Consider the following 21,885-nt stretch of genomic DNA (forward strand, 5'->3'; position numbering starts at 1 on the left):
ATTAATTAATGAAATGAGTTATCATATTATCACCACCACAATGAGAAATCACATGAAATCCAAACAGCAGTAGACTGAGGAAAGACAGCTGTCCATCACTGCATTAACGACTGCAGGTAAGCGCAGCTGTAGCGCGAATGATCAGATATGATATCTTCTGATAAAAAAATTATTTTGAGACATATACTTTCCTTAAGTTTCGTTGAGGGAGACAGGTTTAAGAACAGAAAACGCAAAGTGCTTTTAGAAACTTCGCATAGCAAACCGTTATCTTTGTGTCTCTGCAACGTCAGTCAGCGCAGCGCGTTTTCTCACTCGACCGTGTGAATATTATTGTTTTTATCAACAACATGAACATGTGAAACAATATAAACACGATAACCATATGCTGACTCGAGTGCATGTGTACAGTCTGTACGATAACTGCGCAGTCTGCTTTATTAGCGTTTTTTTTTTTCGTTCGCGCTGCTTGAGCTTAAATGCTTTTGTTCTTATTTTTTGATTACACATAGGCCTATTGTTTGTTTTCAACTAAAAGAAAACCTTAAGATATAAGCTTGATGTGTATATTGCCTATTAGTTAGCTTGTTCAGAAATGGTGACAAAAACTTAAAAAATAACGTTTAATAAATGTAATAACTTAATAAATTTAATAAATAGCCTAATATATTTATTAAATGTAATTTAAATAAATGAATATTTGATTTTTATGAGCCCAAATATTCAAATACAATATTTTTGAAAAATGCCTATCCCTATAGATAATACCTAGAATATCAAAATCGACTGCTGGTGGTAGATCCTTTTCCAATTTAGCACCTAAACTTTGGAACAGTCTTCCTAACATTGTTCGGGAAGCAGACACACTCTGTCAGTTAAAATCTAGACTAAAAACACATCTCTTTAACCTAGCATAACACATTATCAACTTCTATAATTCAATGTTAGGCTGCATAAACTAGGTCAGCCAGAACCGGGAACACTTCCCATAACACCTGATGTACTCATTACATCATAAGAAGAATGGCATCTTTGCTAATGTTAGTCTTTCTGTTTATCCCGAGGTTTACCGTAGTCCACCGGATCCAGGCCGTATCCGGATTTGATGAAGGACCTGCGCCTGGACACGACAACAACGCAGCCCTGAAGTGTCAACTAGTCTCTCCCCTGTGAAGGCCTCCTTCCCTTCCCTTTACCTCTGTACAGATATAAAAAGTTATCAAAATGATTCCAGTTCGCATGGATACGCGAAAGCGACAAAAAATTATGTATTACGCAGGCCAGACAAGTAATTTGGTGAGGTCAATTTGTAAAGAAAGACTACGCACCTGAGCACATATAGACTAAACACGTAATACGCATATGCATGCCGTCACCGTTTTCACAGATTCACGTTTTTGAAGTTTACACGAAGATGATAACATTTCTCAAAATTTCAAAGTTTGCATTCTCGAGCCACCAAATACTGTTGACGTGCAAATGAACGGCCAGAACACATTAAAAGTTTTCTGTTTTCACTTCACCTAAGTTAATAACTAATGATCTTTGCAATGGCAGTGAATCAATCAAAAACTAACTTTAGCTGGACAACTTTTTTCTAGAGCCAAAACAATCTCTGTTACTTTAATTTTCTATTATCACTGTAAAGCTGCTTTGAAACAATCCATATTATTGTTTAAAGCGCTATATAAATGAAGGTGGATTGACTTGACAAAATCACTGTGTGTTGCGTCAAAAAGGCATTTTTATATTTTAATCTGGACTACAACAAGCCCTAGATATTGATTGAAAATGTTATGATTCTTTATTATTGTTCTGTTACACTTTACAATAAAGCTCCATTAGTTAAAGGTGCTCTAAGTGATGTTGGCTAACTAACTAACCAAATCCTTCTTGTGGGGTATTTGCTGGAACAGTTTGTTATGTTTCTTGGTGCGGGTTAGCCCAGTTTGATTTTCTTGCCGTTTGTGGAGCCTGGGGTGTCTACAGAGACCGCGTTTTTTTTACAGTGTGTTCAGGGGACAGGCAGCTAGCGGATGGTGAGGAGATGTTTGCTGTATGTGACAAAAAATGTTTTGGCCTAAAAAACGTGTGACATCGCTTAGAGCACCTTTAACATAAACTGACAATGAAAAATACTACTAAAGCATTTATTAATCTTAGTTAATTTCAACATTTAATAATAAAAAATCAAAATCAAATTAAAATCAAAAGTTGTAACTGTTATTTAATGGACCTGAGCTGACATGAACTAACAATGATCAATTGTATTTTTTAACTAACATTAACAAAGAATAATAACATCTGTAACAAATGTAGCCATTGCTCATTTTTAATGTTAGTTAATGCATTAACTAACATTAACTAATGAGACCTTATTGTAAAGTGATAACTATTGTTATTTATTTTGCACTTTAATCTGTTTGAAACATATGTTTACTTTATAATTTTTCAGTGTTGCTTTTGTATTTGTGCTAAGAGTTCTTTTTGTTATAATATCGTGATAATACCGTATACCGTGATAAAAGCTACAGCAATTATTGTATTATTTGATGCAAGTACAGTTAGACACCTAATTTAAAGTGTGACCTAGTAGTTTATATAAAATTATATGTGTGCTAATTATGTCCAGTTGTATTGTCATGAGTACAGCTAGCTAGGCTAGATGAATTAGCACAGAGTTGTGAATTACAAATATTTTAACACTTTTTTTTATTAATTTTAATATACTAAAACTAAAGCTAGTTGGCATTTATTTAACATCCCATTTTTTAGACAATTTAATTTTGACAATTTATTTAACACCCTATATATAAAGTGCATAATTTGGACATGGCTATAGTTGACTATAGATATAAACCTATACACTGGATAGTAAACACAGTTGTTGTTGTTTTTTACCAATTACAATTTCCTTTTAGTTATTAAAACTTCAAAAACCTTCCATTTTAAACCTTTTGTCGTTATTATCTAAAGCTGAAGTAGGAAGTATGTTCAGCTCTGTTTAACCACATCCTATCAACTGACAGACATTTTGCGCAACTTTTAACCGCCAGCCTGATTTAGTTTAAATCATCAACTCACAAAAAAATCTCGTGTCTGTCCAAAGTCATCTAGTCTGGGCCTAAATTGTAGCCTGCGAGTGTTCACCTTGGTGTAAACAAAATATTTTTCCCGAGTTACAACCACTAACTAAAACATTCAAAATATATTAATAAAATAAAATCAACAGAATACACGAGAGATGTGTATCAAGTGCCTGAAAAGACATATAAACCAATTTAATAATAATAACTAGCAGTTAAAAGCAATGTATCTAGGTAGCTTCCTTACTCTCCGAGTGAGAGGGTAAAAATGGCAACTCGCTCAAGCTTCCACACACTGCGCGCACACTGTCCAACTACAGGCAACATGTCACGATTTCGGCACACTCAATGTGAATATAAAAGCAACTGAGAAAATATTTTAAAGTTACTCACCAAATACTAGCAAATACTGTGGGGGGGAAAAAACTAACCGTCAGTGTTCTCGAATCGTGTTATGAACAGTAGGTGTGGCCCATTATATACACGCCCACAGTGAACCGAGCTAAGCCTATAAAATAAGAGTATGACTGAGTATGTTAGCATGTTAGCAAGCAGCACAGTTCCTCATCGCAGTGCAGTCCCTTCAACCACTACATGATGTGTGGGCTACCGGGTTATTTCCGTAGAATTTTTAAAACCTCTCGAGGATATTATTGTCGACGTTCATTTGGAGGTATTTTAATACGTTTTTAGAGTTCAACTACTTTCATAGTTTGATGTTATCTGCAAAATTGCGCGGTATAATAGAGTAGAAGTATGTTTTATTGCAAAAATGTCTGACCTTGCAAGTAGCTCACTGGCTAACCAGTACTGTGAAACGTTAGACCAACAATATGCTGGTCTGTCTGTCATCCAGAACAACGTAGGCTTCTTGATTGTTTACAAAATGTACTAACGTTAGTTGAAATGCAGTGCTTGGGGTTGCCTTGCATGTCAATAAGCGACAGATTTGCGACAAGCGACGCTACTGTATATCGTACCAATTAACGTTAACCTACACCAGCTGGCCACCAGCACCAAATATTGTAGCCTATTTCGTCTAACAATCCAAATATACGACAGTGTCTGTCGTACTGTGTTTGATAGTTATCTTTTATTTGGATGATTCGCGTGATCATCGCGTTTTAGTGGTCAGAAATATATTCATGGCACAGTTATAATGGCCTCATGACAGCCAATGTCAAAACCAACCACATGGCAGTTTAATGTAATGTTAACCCATAAAGCTAAGTAGTTTCTTAAGTTTGATAATTAATCTGCTATGTCATGTTTATGACACATTTATGACAGGTTATGATGTATTGGTTTATGTCAAGTTGTCATAACAAAGACATCTCAAACAATGTCATATTTGCATAAAAAAATTTAAGAATTGAGCGAATGACACTTAATGACAGTTGTCATAAACATGCATAAAACCTCCATATTCATGACATGTGTCATGTCATGCTTATGAAGGTATCATGTCAGTTTTATGCACACCCCTTCAAGTAAAGTGTTACCAAGACTTAAAAGTCTTAAAATGACTAAAAAGCAAAAGGAAATTCCCAATTCAGCTACCAAAAGGATTGTCATACCTCTTAGCACCAATGAATCTGTGAATCGTCAAAACAACTTTTAACAAATATATTTATACAGACCATTTAATTCTACACACCTAAACTGACTGACCTCTGTAATTTGCACAAATTATATGGATGCAACTTTTGTCCATGAAGATTTTCCTTAGAATGTATAAAGGTGCTAACACATCATTAGTGCTTCATTGATGCTAGTGCCCCACAGTCTCCACATTACTAAATATTCAGCATCTTTCCTCAGAAACAATGTTAGACATGCTGCTTCACAAAAAAAAAAGTTTAAATTCCTTGATGGTTATGTTGCTATGCGTATGTGCTTTGGTTTTCTTTCATTTTTACAGTAGATTATTTAGTAATAAATATGTCAACCATGTCAAGTCACCTTTATTTATATAGTGCTTTATACAATACAGATCATTTCAGTGCAGCTTTATGGTGATAAACAGAAAAACATGATCAGTGGTGCAAATAAAATTAAACTCTGCTCTTAGCAAAGCTGCTCTAAAAAAAAAAAATAAAAAAAATACAATAGTGTCATTGTTAATCTGAAGTCAGTGTTGGTTCAGTTTGGTTCAAAGACTTCATCTATTATAGTTCAATTCAGCTATAAAGCAACTCTGCAGAAAACAGTGATGTCATTGTCCAGCTTAGTTTATTGGTTGTCTAAGTGTCAGTACAGTCATATCAACAATATTACTGAATAATAAGTGTCCCCAAACTAAGCAAGCCAACCAACAGCTCATCCTATTTTGAAGATGGGTGGAAAAAAATCTAAAAAATAAAATAAAATGATGTTGTGGACCATTAAGCTGTTTTGTATAGTGACATTATTTTCATGACGGTTTTATACATCAATACAACCAATTCCAGAAAAGTTGGGACAAGAATCTGTGATTAATTGTATTTTGTAAATATAAACATGTTTTGATGGCTTCAACACACTCAAAAAGTTGGGACAGAGGCTAAATAAATGTGAAAAAGATTACAGAATGTCCAAGTTGAACTTTTGAACCCGTCCACAATTAGCTGGTGAATTGGTAATAGGGTTTCGTGATTGGATATAAAGCATCCACCATAGATTCAGTATTTGCAAGCAAAGATGGGTCATGGCTCACCACTGTGCCAAATTTAATTTTCAAACAATTCAAAAATCACATTTCTCAATGCGAGATTGCAAAGTAATTAGGTCTTTCACCTTCTACCAGAAATAATGTTCATAATGTGTTCTCAGTCCCAAAGACGAAAGCGACCAACCAGACTTTCATCAGTATTTTATTCGTCATGGAATAGGGTGCATCAGTGCAAACGGAATGGGTGTCTTGCATGTGTGTGAAGGTACCATTGATGTGAAAGGCATATATTGAGATTGTACATTTAATGACATCAGGATTACATCTTTTCTGGGAAGCAAGACAATGCCAGGCCTCATTCACCACATGCTACAACAGAGTGATTTCGTAGACACGGTACCATATGTATAGAGGATGTGATTGACTGCCTGCCTGCCTGCAGTCCAGATCAGTCTCTTACTGAAAATGTATGGCCCATCATGAAAAGAAAAATCAGAAAACAATGACCACGGACTGTTGAGCAGCTGTCTTGTATCAGGCGAGATTGGGCAAAAATTCCACTTGCAAATTGTTTACTGCAACAATTAGTATCCTCAGTTCCCAAATGATTAAAAAGTGTAATTAAAAGGAAATTTGATGTGACACAGTGTTAAACAAACCTCTGTGCCAATTTTTTGGGAGTGTGTTGCAGCCATGAAAATCAAAATTTGTTTATATTTACAAAATACAATTATGTTGGTCAGTAAAAACATTGAAAATCTTCTCTGTACTTTTACTGTACTGTTCTGTAAGAATCTGAAAGATTCTTGATTTTATTGCATTTTACAAAATGTCCCAACTTTTTTGGAAATGGGGTTGTTGTATTTGTTTTTGTTGTACTGCCTTTAAGTCACCTTTATTTATTGCACTTTATACAATACAGATTGTTTCAAAGCAGCTTTACAGTGATAACAGGAAAATGATGCATTTTCAGCCGAAGGCTGTTGTTCAGTTCAGTGTTGATTCAGTTCCGTTGTAAAGATCATTAGTTAATAATTTAGTTAATTTTATCTATAAAACAGTTCTCTGAAAATTATGTCATCATCCATCTCAGTTCAGTTCTCATACAACATCCTCAGTACAGTCAGATCAATAATATTGTTGAATATAAAGTGTCCCCAACTAAGCAAGCCAGAGGCGATGGTGGCAAGGAACCCAAACTCCCATCAGGGGACAGAATGGAGGAAAAAAACCTTGGGAGAAACCAGGCTCAATTATTTATTTTTTTCAATGCTGGAAAGCACGATTATAATTATTGCATTTCAGTAATGGGAATTTAATGCAAATCATTGAGGATAATTAAAATCAGTTCCAAAAAAGAAACATCCAGACACATTACAGTCATGTGTGTGTATGTGTGTATATATATATATATATGTGTGTGTATATATATATATATATATATATATAATTTCAGTATGTACATTTTTTTAAATTGTCTTAAACCAGCCTTTACTTTCTTTATACAAAATATAATTTTTTTTTTCCTTCTTTTGATTTTGTTTTGAAATATGACCTGTTACAATTTAACATTTTAAGGCATAAAACTATTTGAGTCTACATTTTATAGTGAATTAAGTTTAAGCTTCATGACAATGACAACAGAGTAAGGTTGAAGGCATGATAGTTCATCACAGGACTATGGATTTAGAGTTGTTGAGTCTGTTTACTGTGATCACTTTTAGGATTTGTTCAACTTCAGAGCCATCACTCTCTCTTCTGTACTCAGTACTCACTGGACAGCAGTACACAAGCTCAGACTCACAGCAGTACGATGGAAGGTTGTATCCTAGCCACATCCCAACGAGCTCGGTCCAGAAGGCTATTCTGGCTGTAGGTTCTGGAGTGGCAGCCCTAAAGAACCCCTACAGACATGGTGAGGCTATACATGATACTGGATTATGTTAGCCTATACTGTAGTGATGATTGCATATTGGATTCTTGATTACAGTTACAGTTGTTAGTTTCCTTTTCAGTATTAGTGGGTGGAAAGTCCACAATTTGCCACCTAAAAGATTAGGTGGCAAATTTAACCAAACATCACTCCGCAACAGCCTTTAACAGGTTTAAATGTGTGTGTTTTTTTGGTATTTCCTAAATCATGCGAGCTGGAATTCTTACAGTAATCCCCATGATTCAAAACGTGCATGTATATTTTACCAAAACAGATATGGTTGCAGTGCTCGGGGAAACCACAGGGCACCAGGCCCTGATCAAGTTAAGGGATCGGATGAGAAATGACTCTGAAGGTTGCACTATTCTCGTGTATGTACTTTGACCATCATCATCCATAATGGACATCCAATCTCCTTGGTAATCCATACTGCTTTAATACTACCTTTATCTTCAAATTTTGTCTTTAGAGAGCGTCCAAGGATCCGCTTATCTACATTAGACCTCACTCAGATGTCTGCTTTGCCAGATGGGACTTTAGGAAGAGAGTATCTCCGTTTTCTAGAAGAAAATGTAAGACAAATGAAAAGCACACAAATTGTCATGTAACATATGTAAATAGGCCAAGTTAACCATTGTCATCTCACCTTTTTTCAGAGAGTCACCCCCGACTCGAGGGCTGATGTGAAGTTTGTTGACAATGAAGAGCTTGCGTATGTCATGCAGCGATATCGTGAAGTTCACGACCTGTTGCATACTTTGCTTGGTATGCCCACCAATTTGCTAGGTGAGAGTTTTGTAACATAACACAAACCATGTCCACTTTTTCAGGTGTTTAGAGATTTGATTTGTTGTATATGTCCAGAACTATCCCTTAGAAGTTCAGGTTTTAGGCTTTTGGTTTTGTGTAAGTTAAATGCTGCATCAAAGCTGTTTTGTCACTGAAGTACATTAAGTTCCCTAGGTCATCATCAATACATTCTCTTTTGGTGATCTTTACCATCCATTAGCCACATTCACATTCAACACAATATTTCATCTTTTGAAAGATTTTCCTGTTATTCTTTACCCACAGGTGAGGTTGCTGTGAAATGGTTTGAAGCTGCACAGACTGGCCTGCCCATGTGTGTTCTGGGGGCAACGCTTGGACCCCTCCGACTGTCTGTCAGGTGAATTCAATGTTCCTAGTTCTGTGGACAGCAACTGTAATATGCTGCCAATTACTAATATTATTAAAAGTAATAATAATAATAATAATTAATATAAGTGCTTTAACAAAAATACAAGCTTTACATAACTTATTATAAGTAAGTGTATTACTGTCAAAGCGAGTCAACATTGTGAGTCAACATATTGTGAGTCAACATTATTTTCTGTGGTAACTGGCCGAATGTTAGAGGTCTGTAGAGCTTAAAGGGGTAGTTCACCCAAAAATTTTAATCCTGTCATCAATTACTCATGTCATTTCAAATCCACAAGACTTTCATTCATCTTCGAAACACAATTAAAGATATTTGAATGAAATCTGAGAGATTTCTGTTCCTCAATTAAAAGTCTATTTACCCAAAACTCGGATGGTTCAGAATGTTCATTAAGAGAACGTAAAGTAAGTCCATATGAATCGAGCGGTTTAATCCAAGTCTTCCGACACGATCGCTTTATATAATGAACAGAATTAATTTAGGCTTTTATTCACATATAAACATTGATCAGTGAGCATACACAGAGCATATCAAATATGGTTGACGAAAGTCAATAGTGCTGCTTGATTCATGAGAAAAAACCTTATTGGTTCTTGCGGAAGCTGAAATGTGCTGCCGTGACGTGCTAGAATTAACCTCATTGGTTCTCACATGTCAAGCAAACATGCTTGAGCTTCCATTTACCATATTTTAGTGCTCTGTGTGCATTCGCTGATCAATGTTTATGTGAATAAAAGCCTAAATTAAATATTTTCATCATATAAAGCGTTCACGTCTTTTGAACGCTTTTAAAGCGTTCACGTCTTTTTTCACAAGGATTTCTTTTGCGAAATCTGTATGAACATTTGAAGACCAGAGTTTTGGGTAAATAGACTTTCAATGGAGGGACACAGAACACAGGGACTCTTAGATTTCATGAAACATACATTAATTTGTGTTCTAAATGTAGACAGTGGCGTCAGGTACTTGAGGGAACTGTATGAAACAATTATATAACGTTCGACTACGCCACCCGGTATATACCGGGAACTATCAGCCCCAACTCAGGGAGCGCACAGGTTCGTTACCAAAAGAAATGGGTGAGCAGAGAGACATAGGCCAGGGAATATCAATGATGAGGCAGTTTTATTCAAATACAAAAGTTAAAATCATCAATACATTTACAAGGGCTCAATATTCACATATCAAAAAGAAAAACAAACACTTTACAAAACTTTAAAATAAAGAAATAATAAATACACTAATACAAATACACAAGAAAGCTTAATTAGGAGGGAGATGGCCTGCTGTGACCCTCAATTCACACAACACACTTAATATCCACAGACACCCACTCTGTTGAAGTCAAGTCACTCAAGCACAGCACTCAATGTGAACCCCTTAAACAGCAGCTAAACCCCTCCTCGATACACTTTCTTCGTCAAAAACCAGCCCCAAAAATAAAGAAATCTAAATTACAATTTGAAGCAAACCAAGAGACAAATCAAAATGAAACAAACATGCCACGGTCGGCCGCACACACACTCAGAGCAGAACAAGTCAGCGAGGAAACAGCCACGCACTCGCACACTGCGGCGAGCAATCGTCCCGGCTCGCTGTTATGCAAGTTCAAGTTCGCTCCAACGAAAAGACGACAAAACTAAGCTCAGGCAAGACAGCAGTGCGTTACGTCAACAGACGCGCATCTCTTCCCGCAATATAGAGGTGAAACCCTTGCTCTCGTCACTCAAATCTGTCAAACATGAAACAGAAATTACTAATAAAACAATAAAAGAGACAACCCACACGAATTGTTCTCATACATACCGGAAACGTTCTCAGCGCAGCACTATACATACAACCGGCACATCCGGGAACTTAACTGTCAATTTCGTAACCGCCCCTTTTTAGGGGAAAACAAGCCAGACTTCCCATAGACTTCAATACAAAATAGCGGCACAAAACAACGTCCGTACACAGCCGGCAGACGTGTATAACTTCAGAAATCACTTAGATGAAATATGTCGAGTAATTATATGTCCACCCTGCTTTCCATAGAGCGTGAACGATACATTTATAAACTTAATTTGGGCAACTTAAAGGGGGGGTGAAATGCTATTTCATGCATACTGAGTTTTTTACACTGGTAAAGAGTTGGATTCCCATGCTAAACATGGACAAAGTTTCAAAAACTAAGTTGTACGTTTGAAGGAGTATTTTTGTTCCAAAAATACTCCTTCCGGTTTGTCACAAGTTTCGGAAAGTTTTTTTCGAGTATGGCTCTGTCTTACGTAAGATAGGGTGGAATTTCCTTATATGGGTCCTAAGGGCACTTCTCCGGTAAGATCGCGGCCGCGCGCGCACTCGTAGACCAGAGCAAGAGAGTGAAAGCAGTTCGCCATCAAAGCGCCCTGCCCGGCTTTTGGGAAGTCAATGTCACCAAAGAAGTTTGTTTTTGGTTGCCAGGGCAAGACAACCCTGCACAGATTCCCAAAGAACCCAGCGTTAAGGAACCCGTGGATGGAGTTTGTTTTCCTGAGCATAAACGGAGTTGTGTAAGACTTTTGTTCCCTGCATTTCGACGATGATTGTTTTATAAACAAAGCCCAGATCTACGGATTTGCAGATCGTCTAATGCTTAAGGATCGAGCAGTCACAATGATAAAGGTTCGCGGTCGTGCGTTGGAACCGGACGGTGAGTAAAACTGTTTGTTGAACAAATGTCTCTGTGTGTTGTCACTAGCTTGGCGCGTTAGCACAGCTAAGCTTCGCCCACACGGCCCGCCCCCAGCCGCTCGGTTTTTTCCGGAAAGACTCGGTACAGCCTATCTTTATGTTAAAAATTTAATAAAACAAAATACTTTTTGGAGATATGAAGGATGCAATATTACTCTATAGGTACTCAAGATTAACAGGAGATTGAGTGAAAATGAGCATTTCACCCCCCCTTTAAAAACATGTCCCTTTCATTCTACCAGCGTCAAATTGGTCTAACAACCCCACCCATTGGCCAGAAGTGTATTACCCGGACATTTACTCGTACCTCATCGAGTCACCAGGTAGCCAGTGAATGATTTTACTTCGGTTTTAAGAAGTAAACATCTTTAAATGTATAATATTATGTCTTTATATTTAGAGTAGCTACTGAGTGCATTTTTCTGTCCAGCCATACAACTAGCCTGATTTAACTTTCGATAGCATCATCCGTAATTCATGATATTTCCATAACAGCAAGATATTGATGATGATGGCAGGCAGAGATGGGCATAAATACATGGAAATTGTATTTAAATAAAAATAAAAATACAAAATACTGTGTGGAAAAATTTAATTAAATGCAAATACATAATAGGGGTAGCCTACTGTGTGAAAAAAAATGTTTAAATACAAATTACATGTTTGTAAGGGTTAGTACACGTCCTCAATCTGATACTGTGTATGGCGCTCGCCGGATTGTTTTCCCCTAAAAGTGGGCGTGAACCTTTTCAGAGACGTTCTATGACGCTACGCCGGTTGTATGTATACGCGTTCGCTGGCCTCAACATGCCGCCGGTTGTTTGTCAAAGAACTACACAGACTCAAAATAGTAAATACACGTTCCATTGATAAAAATCCTAAAAACAGACGTAGGTTACCAACCTCAAAGCCCGGGGCAGCCTGTGCACGGCCGCACAGAGCCGAGACAGCACTTCCTACTCTCCCATTCATAAATGGCGGCCTCCGTAAAGGGGCGGTACGGTCGACGCATCGCATTCGCAAGTGGCAAAAACCTCCCCATTTTATACCATGACACCAGACTGCCGATAGGTTCAATGTTTTCACATGACACTGGCCAATAATCAACACAGACACTTCACCCTGCTACATAAAGATGAACGAAATGACTTAAGGGTTTGGACTGGAACAATATGAGGATGAGTAATTGATGACAGAATTTACTTTTTTAGGTGAACTAACCCTAAGTTGTAGCCTGGGTGCCAGCCCGAACCCCGCCCACAACATTTTTTGGTCGGGAAGTTCGGTCTGGACTCGATCCGTTGAGGAGTAATTATGCTCGGCTCCCAGAAGGCCGAGCCAATCAAATTGCCAGGGCGGGCTTTAATCGATGATGGACAGATGATCTGCGGTTACATAATCACCCACGTCACCAAAGAGCGCTTGGGTTGAATTGGTTTTCAACAAAGATGACTGACGCTGGAGAATTGAGATGTTTAGATTCCGCTATCGCGTCTGTTATAAAAGAAATCGACAGCGCATTCATTTTAAAAGACGAACAGAGAACCGCAATCAAGGCATTTGTCAATCGGAAAGATGTGTTTGCCGTCCTTCCTACGGGATTCGGCAAAAGTTTAATTTATCAGCTGACTCCGATGGTCGCTAAGAAAATGGGACGCAATGAAAACCCTGTGGTCATTGTGGTTTCTCCTTTGGTCGCACTCATGGAGTGCTTTATTATTACTTTACTCATTACTTTACTACTTCTTCCTGCGTGTGTGCAGTTGAGCTCTGTTGACAACTATGTGTCACTCAACATACGTCACCATAATTCCTTTAACCAATAACAAATTAAAAATATAGCTGCAAGCAGCAATACGGGGCCAAGCCCCTGAAGCAGCAGCAACAGTAGTGAAGAGCAGGAAGAGTAAACACATCAGAAAATGAACATATATGAAAAAACAGCTGGTTCAGAAGTACAGATGAAAATGAACTCAAAAGTTATAACCATTTCAATGTTGAATTTTTGAACTGGTGGTGGCACTATAGAGTAAGAAAACTAACGGGTACAATAGGGGCTATCCCCTTCGGGGCTTGGTCCCTAATGAGTTAAATGTATTTAAATAGAACAGTGATCATCTGGATTGATTTTGAAGTGCTGAAGTGTGTTCTGTCATATTATCAATTGAAGAGTTGCTACATCTTGAATTGTAAAATAACAGGAATACAGTAAATTTGTATGTCCCCTTCTGGTGAAATTTTTCATGATTACAACCAACATTTGTCCTCGCGGAGTATTTCCCATTCTTATGTTCATGTTATATGATGGTTTAGTTCATGTTTCCATAATGTGTCATTCTTGACCAGATGTTAAGCTTTACTGGCTCTGATGTCACCAGGCCACAAGCATATTTCATATAGTATATCCTGCTGTTAATGTTCTGCTTCCTCCTAATGCAGGAAATTCTGTCTTTAAACAAATTTAGAAGATGAATGTTCTGAAGTAAGAAAGATATTTCTGTATCTGGGCAATTAAATATGATGGTTATTTTAGTACATTCATTTGATTTTAATTTGATTTCAAATCAAATTAATGAATTAAAATAACCATCATATTTATTTTGTCCCATGGAAACATTCTAATGTTTGCCTTGAACATATATGTGGATGATGCTCTCAAAAGCATAATTATCAAGAATTTTCAGTCACATTTCACCCCAAAAGCAAAATAATTATATAGACATTTCTATATTTTTGCAACAATTTTCATGACTTTTAAGCACATTTTCCTTGAAATGCCCATTTACTGTAATGCAAGAAATGTTTACATTTTGATAGAATTTGTTGTATTGTCTTTAAATTGTTTTAATCAAAAATCACAATGTTACAGTAACGAGTCAAATTTGATATGTGTTTGAGTCAGTCGTCTACAGTTGCTGGTTCAGTCTCTGGGACCTTGGGCTGTGCGCAGTGGCAGCCGTGCCAGATGTGTTCTGAGCGTCTTCTATGAACGGCGCTGGGACCAGAACCTCGATGAACTCCGACACCATCTGAACATTGAGCCACCCCCTGTCAATCTGTTCCCATCCAGTAAGAAGACATCTTCAGACTCGTAGTACGGGAACCTGTCTAACTGAAATAACTGATGGGAATTTCAGCTAATGAGAGAGCCCCACAAGGAAGCTACATACATCCCATCGGTAACAACGTTCTTCCTCACACAAGGGGAAATAATGTCTAAAAATAAATGTCATGTAACTCTGAGAAAATACTATTGCATGCATAGTGAATCAATTAGATCATTCAGGAAGAAGAAGTTCTTCTGATAAGGAAAGTTTAATAACTTTTTGTAAACATCTATTTGTTATAGGATATTAATATTAATATTATATTAGAACTGACCTCTGGATTGTTCATTGGTGCTTTTACATTGGAGTTTAACCAGTACATGTGTGTCACAGTCACCAGTTACTTCATCCAGCTCTAACTACATTTCCCAGCACCCTCCTTGGCTCACACCTGCACCTCCTTCACAATCACCTGCACCTGTCAGCGATCACCCTCGTTAACTTCACCATTTAAGCACTCTTGTCCTACAATCCCGGGGTCTAGGCAGATGGTTTAGCTAAAAAGGCCATAGAGCAAGAAACACTTGATATTCAGATTCCTTTTAGTAGATCAGAAATTAAATCAATCATCAAAAACAATATATGGTAATTATGGCAGCAGTTATGGGACAAAGATACCAAAGGTAGGCATTTGTATCAAATTCAGTCATCAGTGAGTAAGGGAAGCGTATCAGGATGGAACAGAGGTGAAGAAAACATGATTACAAGGTTACGATTGGGGCATACGAGGTTGAACAATACAATGCGTTTAATAAATAAAGATCCAACAGGGTTATGTGAGGTATGTGATGTTAATGAAACAGTCGAACATGTTATGATGTACTGCAGGAAGTATACAGCTGATAGAAATAAGTTGAAAGAGGAACTAGAGAATAAGGGTGAACAGTTTGCAATTAAGAATTTATTAAATCCGGAAAGAAATATCAAATCATTATTGTTGCAATATCTAGGAAGAACGGGTCTGAACAAGCGAGTGTAAGTGTTAATATATTATTTATAATGTTGTTGGTGTTTTTTTTTTGTTTTGTTTTTTTAACTTTCTCTTTTCTCCTTCTAATCCCGCTTGAGAGGATGAGGGTGGACGGAGGAGCTGAACATGCAGCGCCGAATGAAACTCTATGAAGACTCTGGGAGGGTGGAGGTGTTTGAAGTTTAGTTGTGAGGTTAGTCAGGAGTTTGTAGGTAGAGTGTAAATAGTCCATTTCAAAGATAGGTGGCGGTAATGCAATTATAAGTCTGCGATCTGCCGTAAAGCAAGAAGAATCCTGGGGTCTGGTCTGGTCCGTCTGGTCTTTCAAACATTACAGACTACTCACCCGTGTGCTACCTGATTCCCGTTTACTTACCTGAAGTCCTGTTGTGGTCATCGTCATCCCTGCAAAAGACATTCGTCCAACCAAGTCAGCGAAGTCATTGTCACATCAGTATTCCAGTTCACCGATCATCTCACCCTGCATTGCTCTATCTGCACTTAAAATAAAAACCCTGTTTGTTCACTTTGCCCTTGTCTGCCTTTGTCTGAGTGACAATGTGGCATCTTTAATTTTTACTCAACACAGTGATGTTCAATTTTGTAATTTAATAATTTGTATATTTTAATTAGGGCCCAAGCCCTGAAAGGGCGAAGGCCTTATTGTTTCAGGAAGGAATTTTTTTTTATTTTTTGCCTTTTTTGCCACTTTTGGGGCCTTTAACATGCTCAAACTCTGGAATGTGACATACTCCTCCTAGGGAATTCATCCGATCGCTACCAAACTTGGTGTGAATGAAGTCAAGACACTGAGGATGAATTCTTGCGAACGGATTTTTGATATCTCGAACGGTTTGGCCGTGGCGAGGAAACGAATTTATGGCAAATAATGGGACACAGGAAGTGTGTTATAACTCCTGCATACATTAACTGATCTTGATGAAACTTCCGCAGTGTGTTCGTTGTAAGAGGCCGATCACATGGATGTGACTATTGTGAGTCAAAGTTATAGCGCCACCAACTGGCAGCAGGAAGTTTGTCACTTTCAAAATGCTTTGAAACCACTCTCTTATTTTTACCCGATTTGCTTCAAACTTTGTTTATAATGTAGACACAAGGCAGATGTAGACCTGTGAAAAGATTATTGATATCTTAGATACTGTTGCCATGGCAACGCGTCGAACTTTAATATTCTTTTTTAATGCTTTTGAGACTCTTAGCATGCTTGAAATTGGATGAAACTCGACAGACACATCACATTTATTAGCCAGTAGACGTGCAAAGTTTCAGAAACGGGCGTGGTGGAATGGCTCAGTTGCGCCACCTTTTGACCAAAGTGGGGGGTTAGATTCATCTACAGCAGTGGTTCTCAAACCTGTCCTGGAGTACCACCAACACTGCACGTTTTCTTTGTCTCCCTAATCAAACACACCTGATTCAATTCATCAGCTCATTAACCCATGTGATATGAAGGGCCAAAGCCGGCCTTACCGCCACAAGGCACCGGGCTTGCGGTGCCACCGGCTTGGGCCCGTAATCGCTGCTCACAGCTATATATATATATTAGGGCTGTCAAACGATTAATCGCATCCAAAATAAAAGTTTTTTTTACATAATATATGTGTGTATGGTGTATAATTATTTTCTATATATAAATACACACACATGCATGTATATATTTAAGAAATATTTGCATGTATATACTGTGTATATATATTTATATTATATATAATTTATATTATAGATAAATATTTTATATATAAATAACACATTTTTCTTAAATATATATGCATGTGTGTGTATTTATATATAGAAAATAATTATACTCCATACACACATATATTATGTAAACACAAACTTTTATTTTGGATGCCATTAATCGCGATTAATCGTTTGACAGCCCTAATATATATATATATATATATATATATATATATATAATTTTATTTTATTTTTTTATGATTATTTTGTTAAATTATTCATATCCTTCTTTTTAACTTGACATCCAGATAAGAAAATCACAAACGTAATGAAAATTATTATACTTGTTTGTGTCTCTTATCTGATTGTGAACCAGAAGAAAAAGAATATTGTCCTCTGCTTTCCTCTAGTGGGCAAAGTGTTTTAATCTGAAGGTGCTTGCTAGGCAGTGTTGGGTAAGTTACTCTAAAAAAAGTAATTAATTACTAGCTTCTACTAATTACATCTTCAACAGCGTAATTAGATTACTCTCTCTAAAATGTATTGCATTACTTGGTAACACTTTACAATAAGGTTCATAAGTTAACTACCTTAGTTAACATGATTAACACAAGACTAAGAATGAGCAATACTTCTACAGCATTTATTAATCTTAGTTAATATTAATTTCAACATTTACTAATACATACAATACATTAGTTAATGCACTGTGAACTAACATGAACATTCCATTAACAGCTGTTTTTATTTACTAACATGAACAAAGATTAATAAATACAGTAACAAATGTATTGCTCATGGTTAGTTCATGTTAGTTAATACATGAACTAATGTTAATTAATGAACCTTATTGTAAAGTGTTACCAATTACTCATTACTAATTACTTTCTAAATCCCATATGGACCATTTGAACAATACAAGGATAGACTAGGCTACTCTTAATTCTTTCAAAAAAAAAACATTAGATGTTACATTTTGATGTTAAATCCATTATTGTTTAATATAGTTATAATTGTTCTATTGTCTATACTGTATTTAATGCAATTACGGCAGAAGTAACTTTAATTAAATCACAGTAATCCCTTACTTTACTTTTTCAAGGAAAAGGTAATTAAATTACAGTAATTACTTAGTAATGAGTTATATCCATAGACTGTAAAAAATAGGTTATATCCAACAAGCAGGCAGTTCAGACATGCTTAAAGCAGATTTACCAAGTGTAAACATTCTATTCTATTTCACATAGTCAATGTGTAAAAAATGCACTCAATATTTATTTGCCAGTTCATTGTTAACAACAACTTACAAATGCACCCTGTAACTAAATAGTAATTTAGTAGTGTGAGCTGGTAATATTTAGAAGATGAGGCTGTCCAGCCAGGATGAAAGACTGCTGCAAGCTGGAATATGCTTGTTTTTTTTTATGATGTAGTCATAACGTTACTGGAATATGGCAGAGACCTGCAGTATTTTTGCTGTCAATTTCAAGAATTCTTTCCCCTAATGATGGTATCATCTTGTTAGAGGCGCGAATCTTTTAGCGTTAATCCTGAGTGGCAATAGTCTGGGGTGGAGTGCCCTCTAGTGGACAACCAGGGCACTCATGAACATGAACCTGTGCATTCTCTATATAGCCTACCACATCTTCTGTGGAGGAATGCGGGAGTGCTGGAGCGTGGATCCATCCTATCCCTGCATCTCGGACCAAAGGCAGAAAAACATCCTGGACTCCAGTGGAAAAGCGGCCAGTTTATTGACTTTCTAAACCATGCGGGTTTTTTTTATTGTTCTCAGAACATAATACGATATTTAGGCTAGCCTATAGGCCTACATTTATAAGACATTTGCTGTTGAGTCTCAAAATTGACTGCAAAGTGCCATGGACTGTACAACTCATGCACAATCAGGGCCGTTTGAAGGAATTTGGGGGCCCCAAGCAAAATGGACATGGAGGCCCCCCCCCAATAAAAAACATATTATAATTCCGTCCATTCGAAAAAAAAGTTGCACTAACTGTTTGTTACAAGCAGCATTTGCCGTCAGGCAGGTAGCTAACATAAACATATTTTTTCTAGCCTACCTACTGCAAAATTACACCATTTGTACAAGACAAGTGGAGCTATTTTATCCAGTGTAATTTATCACTTACCACTAGGGGTGTAACAAAATTCACGGTTCGGTTCAATACGATACACACGGTTTGGTATGTTTTCGATACAGCAAAAAGAAAGAAATGCCAATTTCCTTGATTTATTTATTTTTCTTCTTTTTTTAATTAAAACTAGCATCATAAAATATGATTTCTTTTTATTTTGAGCAATTCTGGAGCTATAATTGACTCTTCTTAGGAGCATATAAAACAAAACAGCTCCTTGGAAAAAATTAAATGTAATATTGTAGTAGTTATAAACAAATGTTTATTTTAGTTCAGATTAACATTTGAGGGCATTGTATTCATAATGTCAAAATAAAACCGACGTAATGTTACTTTAAGGCATTATAGCCTACTATTCCTGCCAAACTATGTGAATGTTTCTCACTAGATCTCGCAGCGATGTTATTACTTCTGTGGCGAATTCAAACGCTTTCTTTAGCCTACTGGATCTCTTATTAGCGCTGTGTAGTAACAGTGTCGCATGATCACGATCGGCTCGCGCTGCACTGGTCCAAACTGATAAACAACGGTCCGTCAACCACACAATAACGAGTAGCCCAGTTTCGTTTCGCTTGCATTACGTTTGCCATTTGATGTTGGGCAATGTTTTGGTCGCGCCGGCGTCTCTACATTATGAGCGCGCTTGCCACGAGCAACGCGCCTACATTTGAAATGACGAAATTTTGGTCGGCAGGAAAAATGATCCAACGAACCGTTCGGTTTGAAAATGCGTACCGAACACCGAACCGAAAGCCTCGTACCGAACGGTTCAATACGAATACATGTATTGTTACACCCCTACTTACCACTATCTTGTTTTTTCTTATCCTCCTCTTCCTTTCTCTTCATTCTTTTCTGGCTTCCTGAAGCATAATTCCGCTTCATGATGACTGCCGAGGAGGTTTTGTATTTTGCCGGCAGCAGAGATCGCGTGGTTGGCTGGCTGCTGTCAGCGACTACTGAGAGGGGCCCCCTTGAGGGGGATCCCGATAACAGTGTCATTGCACTTTACTGCATTGACTATCAAAGGGGCGCTCACACAGTTTGTCGTTGCATTTTATTCTTAACCAGTCGTTGTCTTGGGGCCCCAGGCCAGCTTGGGGCCCCAAGTAATTGCTTGGTTTGCCTGCCTTGTCGCGACGGGCCTGTGCACAATATATGTGTTCTGAAGACATACAGCACTTTTGTGTTTTTATTTGACGAAAATCTTCCACATTGTAGTTGAACTTACATGGGGGAGAGCGGGGCACAGCCTACATAGCCAACGCTTTTTGACTTTCTCAGTTTGTGTAAATCTACTTAGGGTTCAGAGTATTTATTTTTTCTATATGACTAGTACAATTATGTGGTTTTGTTTTATTAATACAGTATATACTTTTTTCTTGATATACCCCGAAAGAATGGAAGTGAAATGTGACAACATGCCCCAGGTGGGGTACATGGTAACATGAGCATATGACAGATTAAAATGCTATCTGATCTAATCAAACAAATATACAAGACAAACTAAAATATTTTCTCAATAAAATACAATTATTAACTTTTTCATATAAAATAATGGCATTTTTTTAATAATTAAAAATAAACTAATTTTTGAGTTTGACTACGAACACAGGAAAACACAGCTAGCCTACAACATAGTTCAAAACATATAATTAGTAGGCTAATTTCTGAACATTGACTCTCAGTCTTTATTCACCTATTTAATCCTGCGAGTGTCTTCTGCTAGTTAGCGAAGCATTAAAGAACTATATCAACCGTTAAATGACATATTGGAGATTAAAATAATATCAGATTTGTCTAATTTTAAATAAACACAAAAATATAGATGAAAAATTAACTTAGGAAAGAAATTTACGTTTGCTAATGGTTTAATAGGCTAAATGTCTATTGATATCTTCAAAAAAAAAAAAAAAAAGTGAATTTTGGCGCTACTTTTTCTCTATATAGTGTTGGCAACTAGTAAATACACTAAGTTTCGTCATGCTAGCATGTGTGGAAGTATTTAAAACAAGTGTGTTACAACTAGCCCCGCTCTCCCCTACTGTTTTAGAATGTAGTAAATTTAGACTTTTTACAATTCCTGAAAAGTTACTCATTTAATATGTTCCATTTCATTTCACACAATTCTATAACTTTAATTAAAAAATTTGAAGTTGTATGCAATTATGGATGTAACTGATCTAACACCCAAGGTATAAAATTACCACTTTTGAATAGAGAAATAGGTGAAGTTTATAATAACAGCAAATTATTGGAGTGTTTTTCCTTTTCTAAATAGAGAAATTCGGAAGAGATTGTAATCAGAGATCATGTTTTTAGGTATTTTAAGACAAAACTTGTACTAAAAAGTATAAAAATACATT

The 21,885-nt window shown here is 36.9% G+C and overlaps 2 protein-coding genes across 8 annotated transcripts in view; one reads left to right on the plus strand and one right to left on the minus strand.

The window, feature by feature from the left end:
* The window catches only part of traf2b (Tnf receptor-associated factor 2b), a 39,659-nt gene extending 36,100 nt beyond the window's left edge, over window positions 1-3,559 (minus strand). For 2 of the 3 annotated variants that reach the window (XM_079870623.1, XM_079870622.1), the window contains exon 1: window positions 3,480-3,559. The gene's annotated coding sequence lies outside the window, so the exon portion shown is untranslated. Of the gene's footprint in view, window positions 1-1,070; window positions 1,198-3,479 lie in introns of those variants that run through there. The other variant, XM_079870624.1, reaches the window with a different exon arrangement.
* A 56-nt stretch (window positions 3,560-3,615) lies between these two features.
* On the plus strand, window positions 3,616-19,059 carry coq4 (coenzyme Q4 homolog). 5 transcript variants are annotated; one of them, XM_079870627.1, is made up of 9 exons: window positions 3,640-3,759; window positions 7,505-7,651; window positions 7,944-8,040; window positions 8,139-8,241; window positions 8,326-8,455; window positions 8,744-8,837; window positions 14,488-14,654; window positions 17,774-17,818; window positions 18,999-19,059. In XM_079870627.1, exons 1-8 carry the CDS (start codon window positions 3,681-3,683, stop codon window positions 17,788-17,790), a joined length of 834 nt encoding a protein of 277 aa, XP_079726753.1. In that variant the 5' UTR covers window positions 3,640-3,680; the 3' UTR covers window positions 17,791-17,818; window positions 18,999-19,059. The 5 variants fall into 5 exon arrangements, 4 of the variants coding, with proteins under 4 accessions (XP_079726754.1, XP_079726753.1, XP_079726752.1 ...); XM_079870628.1 differs by lacking the exons at window positions 17,774-17,818; window positions 18,999-19,059 and adding an exon at window positions 15,763-16,192 and having other exon boundaries at window positions 3,616-3,759; XR_013821200.1 differs by lacking the exons at window positions 17,774-17,818; window positions 18,999-19,059 and adding an exon at window positions 15,763-16,193 and having other exon boundaries at window positions 14,488-14,764.
* Window positions 19,060-21,885: the final 2,826 nt, after the last annotated feature.

This window comes from Squalius cephalus, assembly GCF_949319135.1.
Source record: "Squalius cephalus genome assembly, chromosome: 5".
In the NCBI taxonomy this organism is placed as follows: domain Eukaryota; kingdom Metazoa; phylum Chordata; class Actinopteri; order Cypriniformes; family Leuciscidae; genus Squalius; species Squalius cephalus.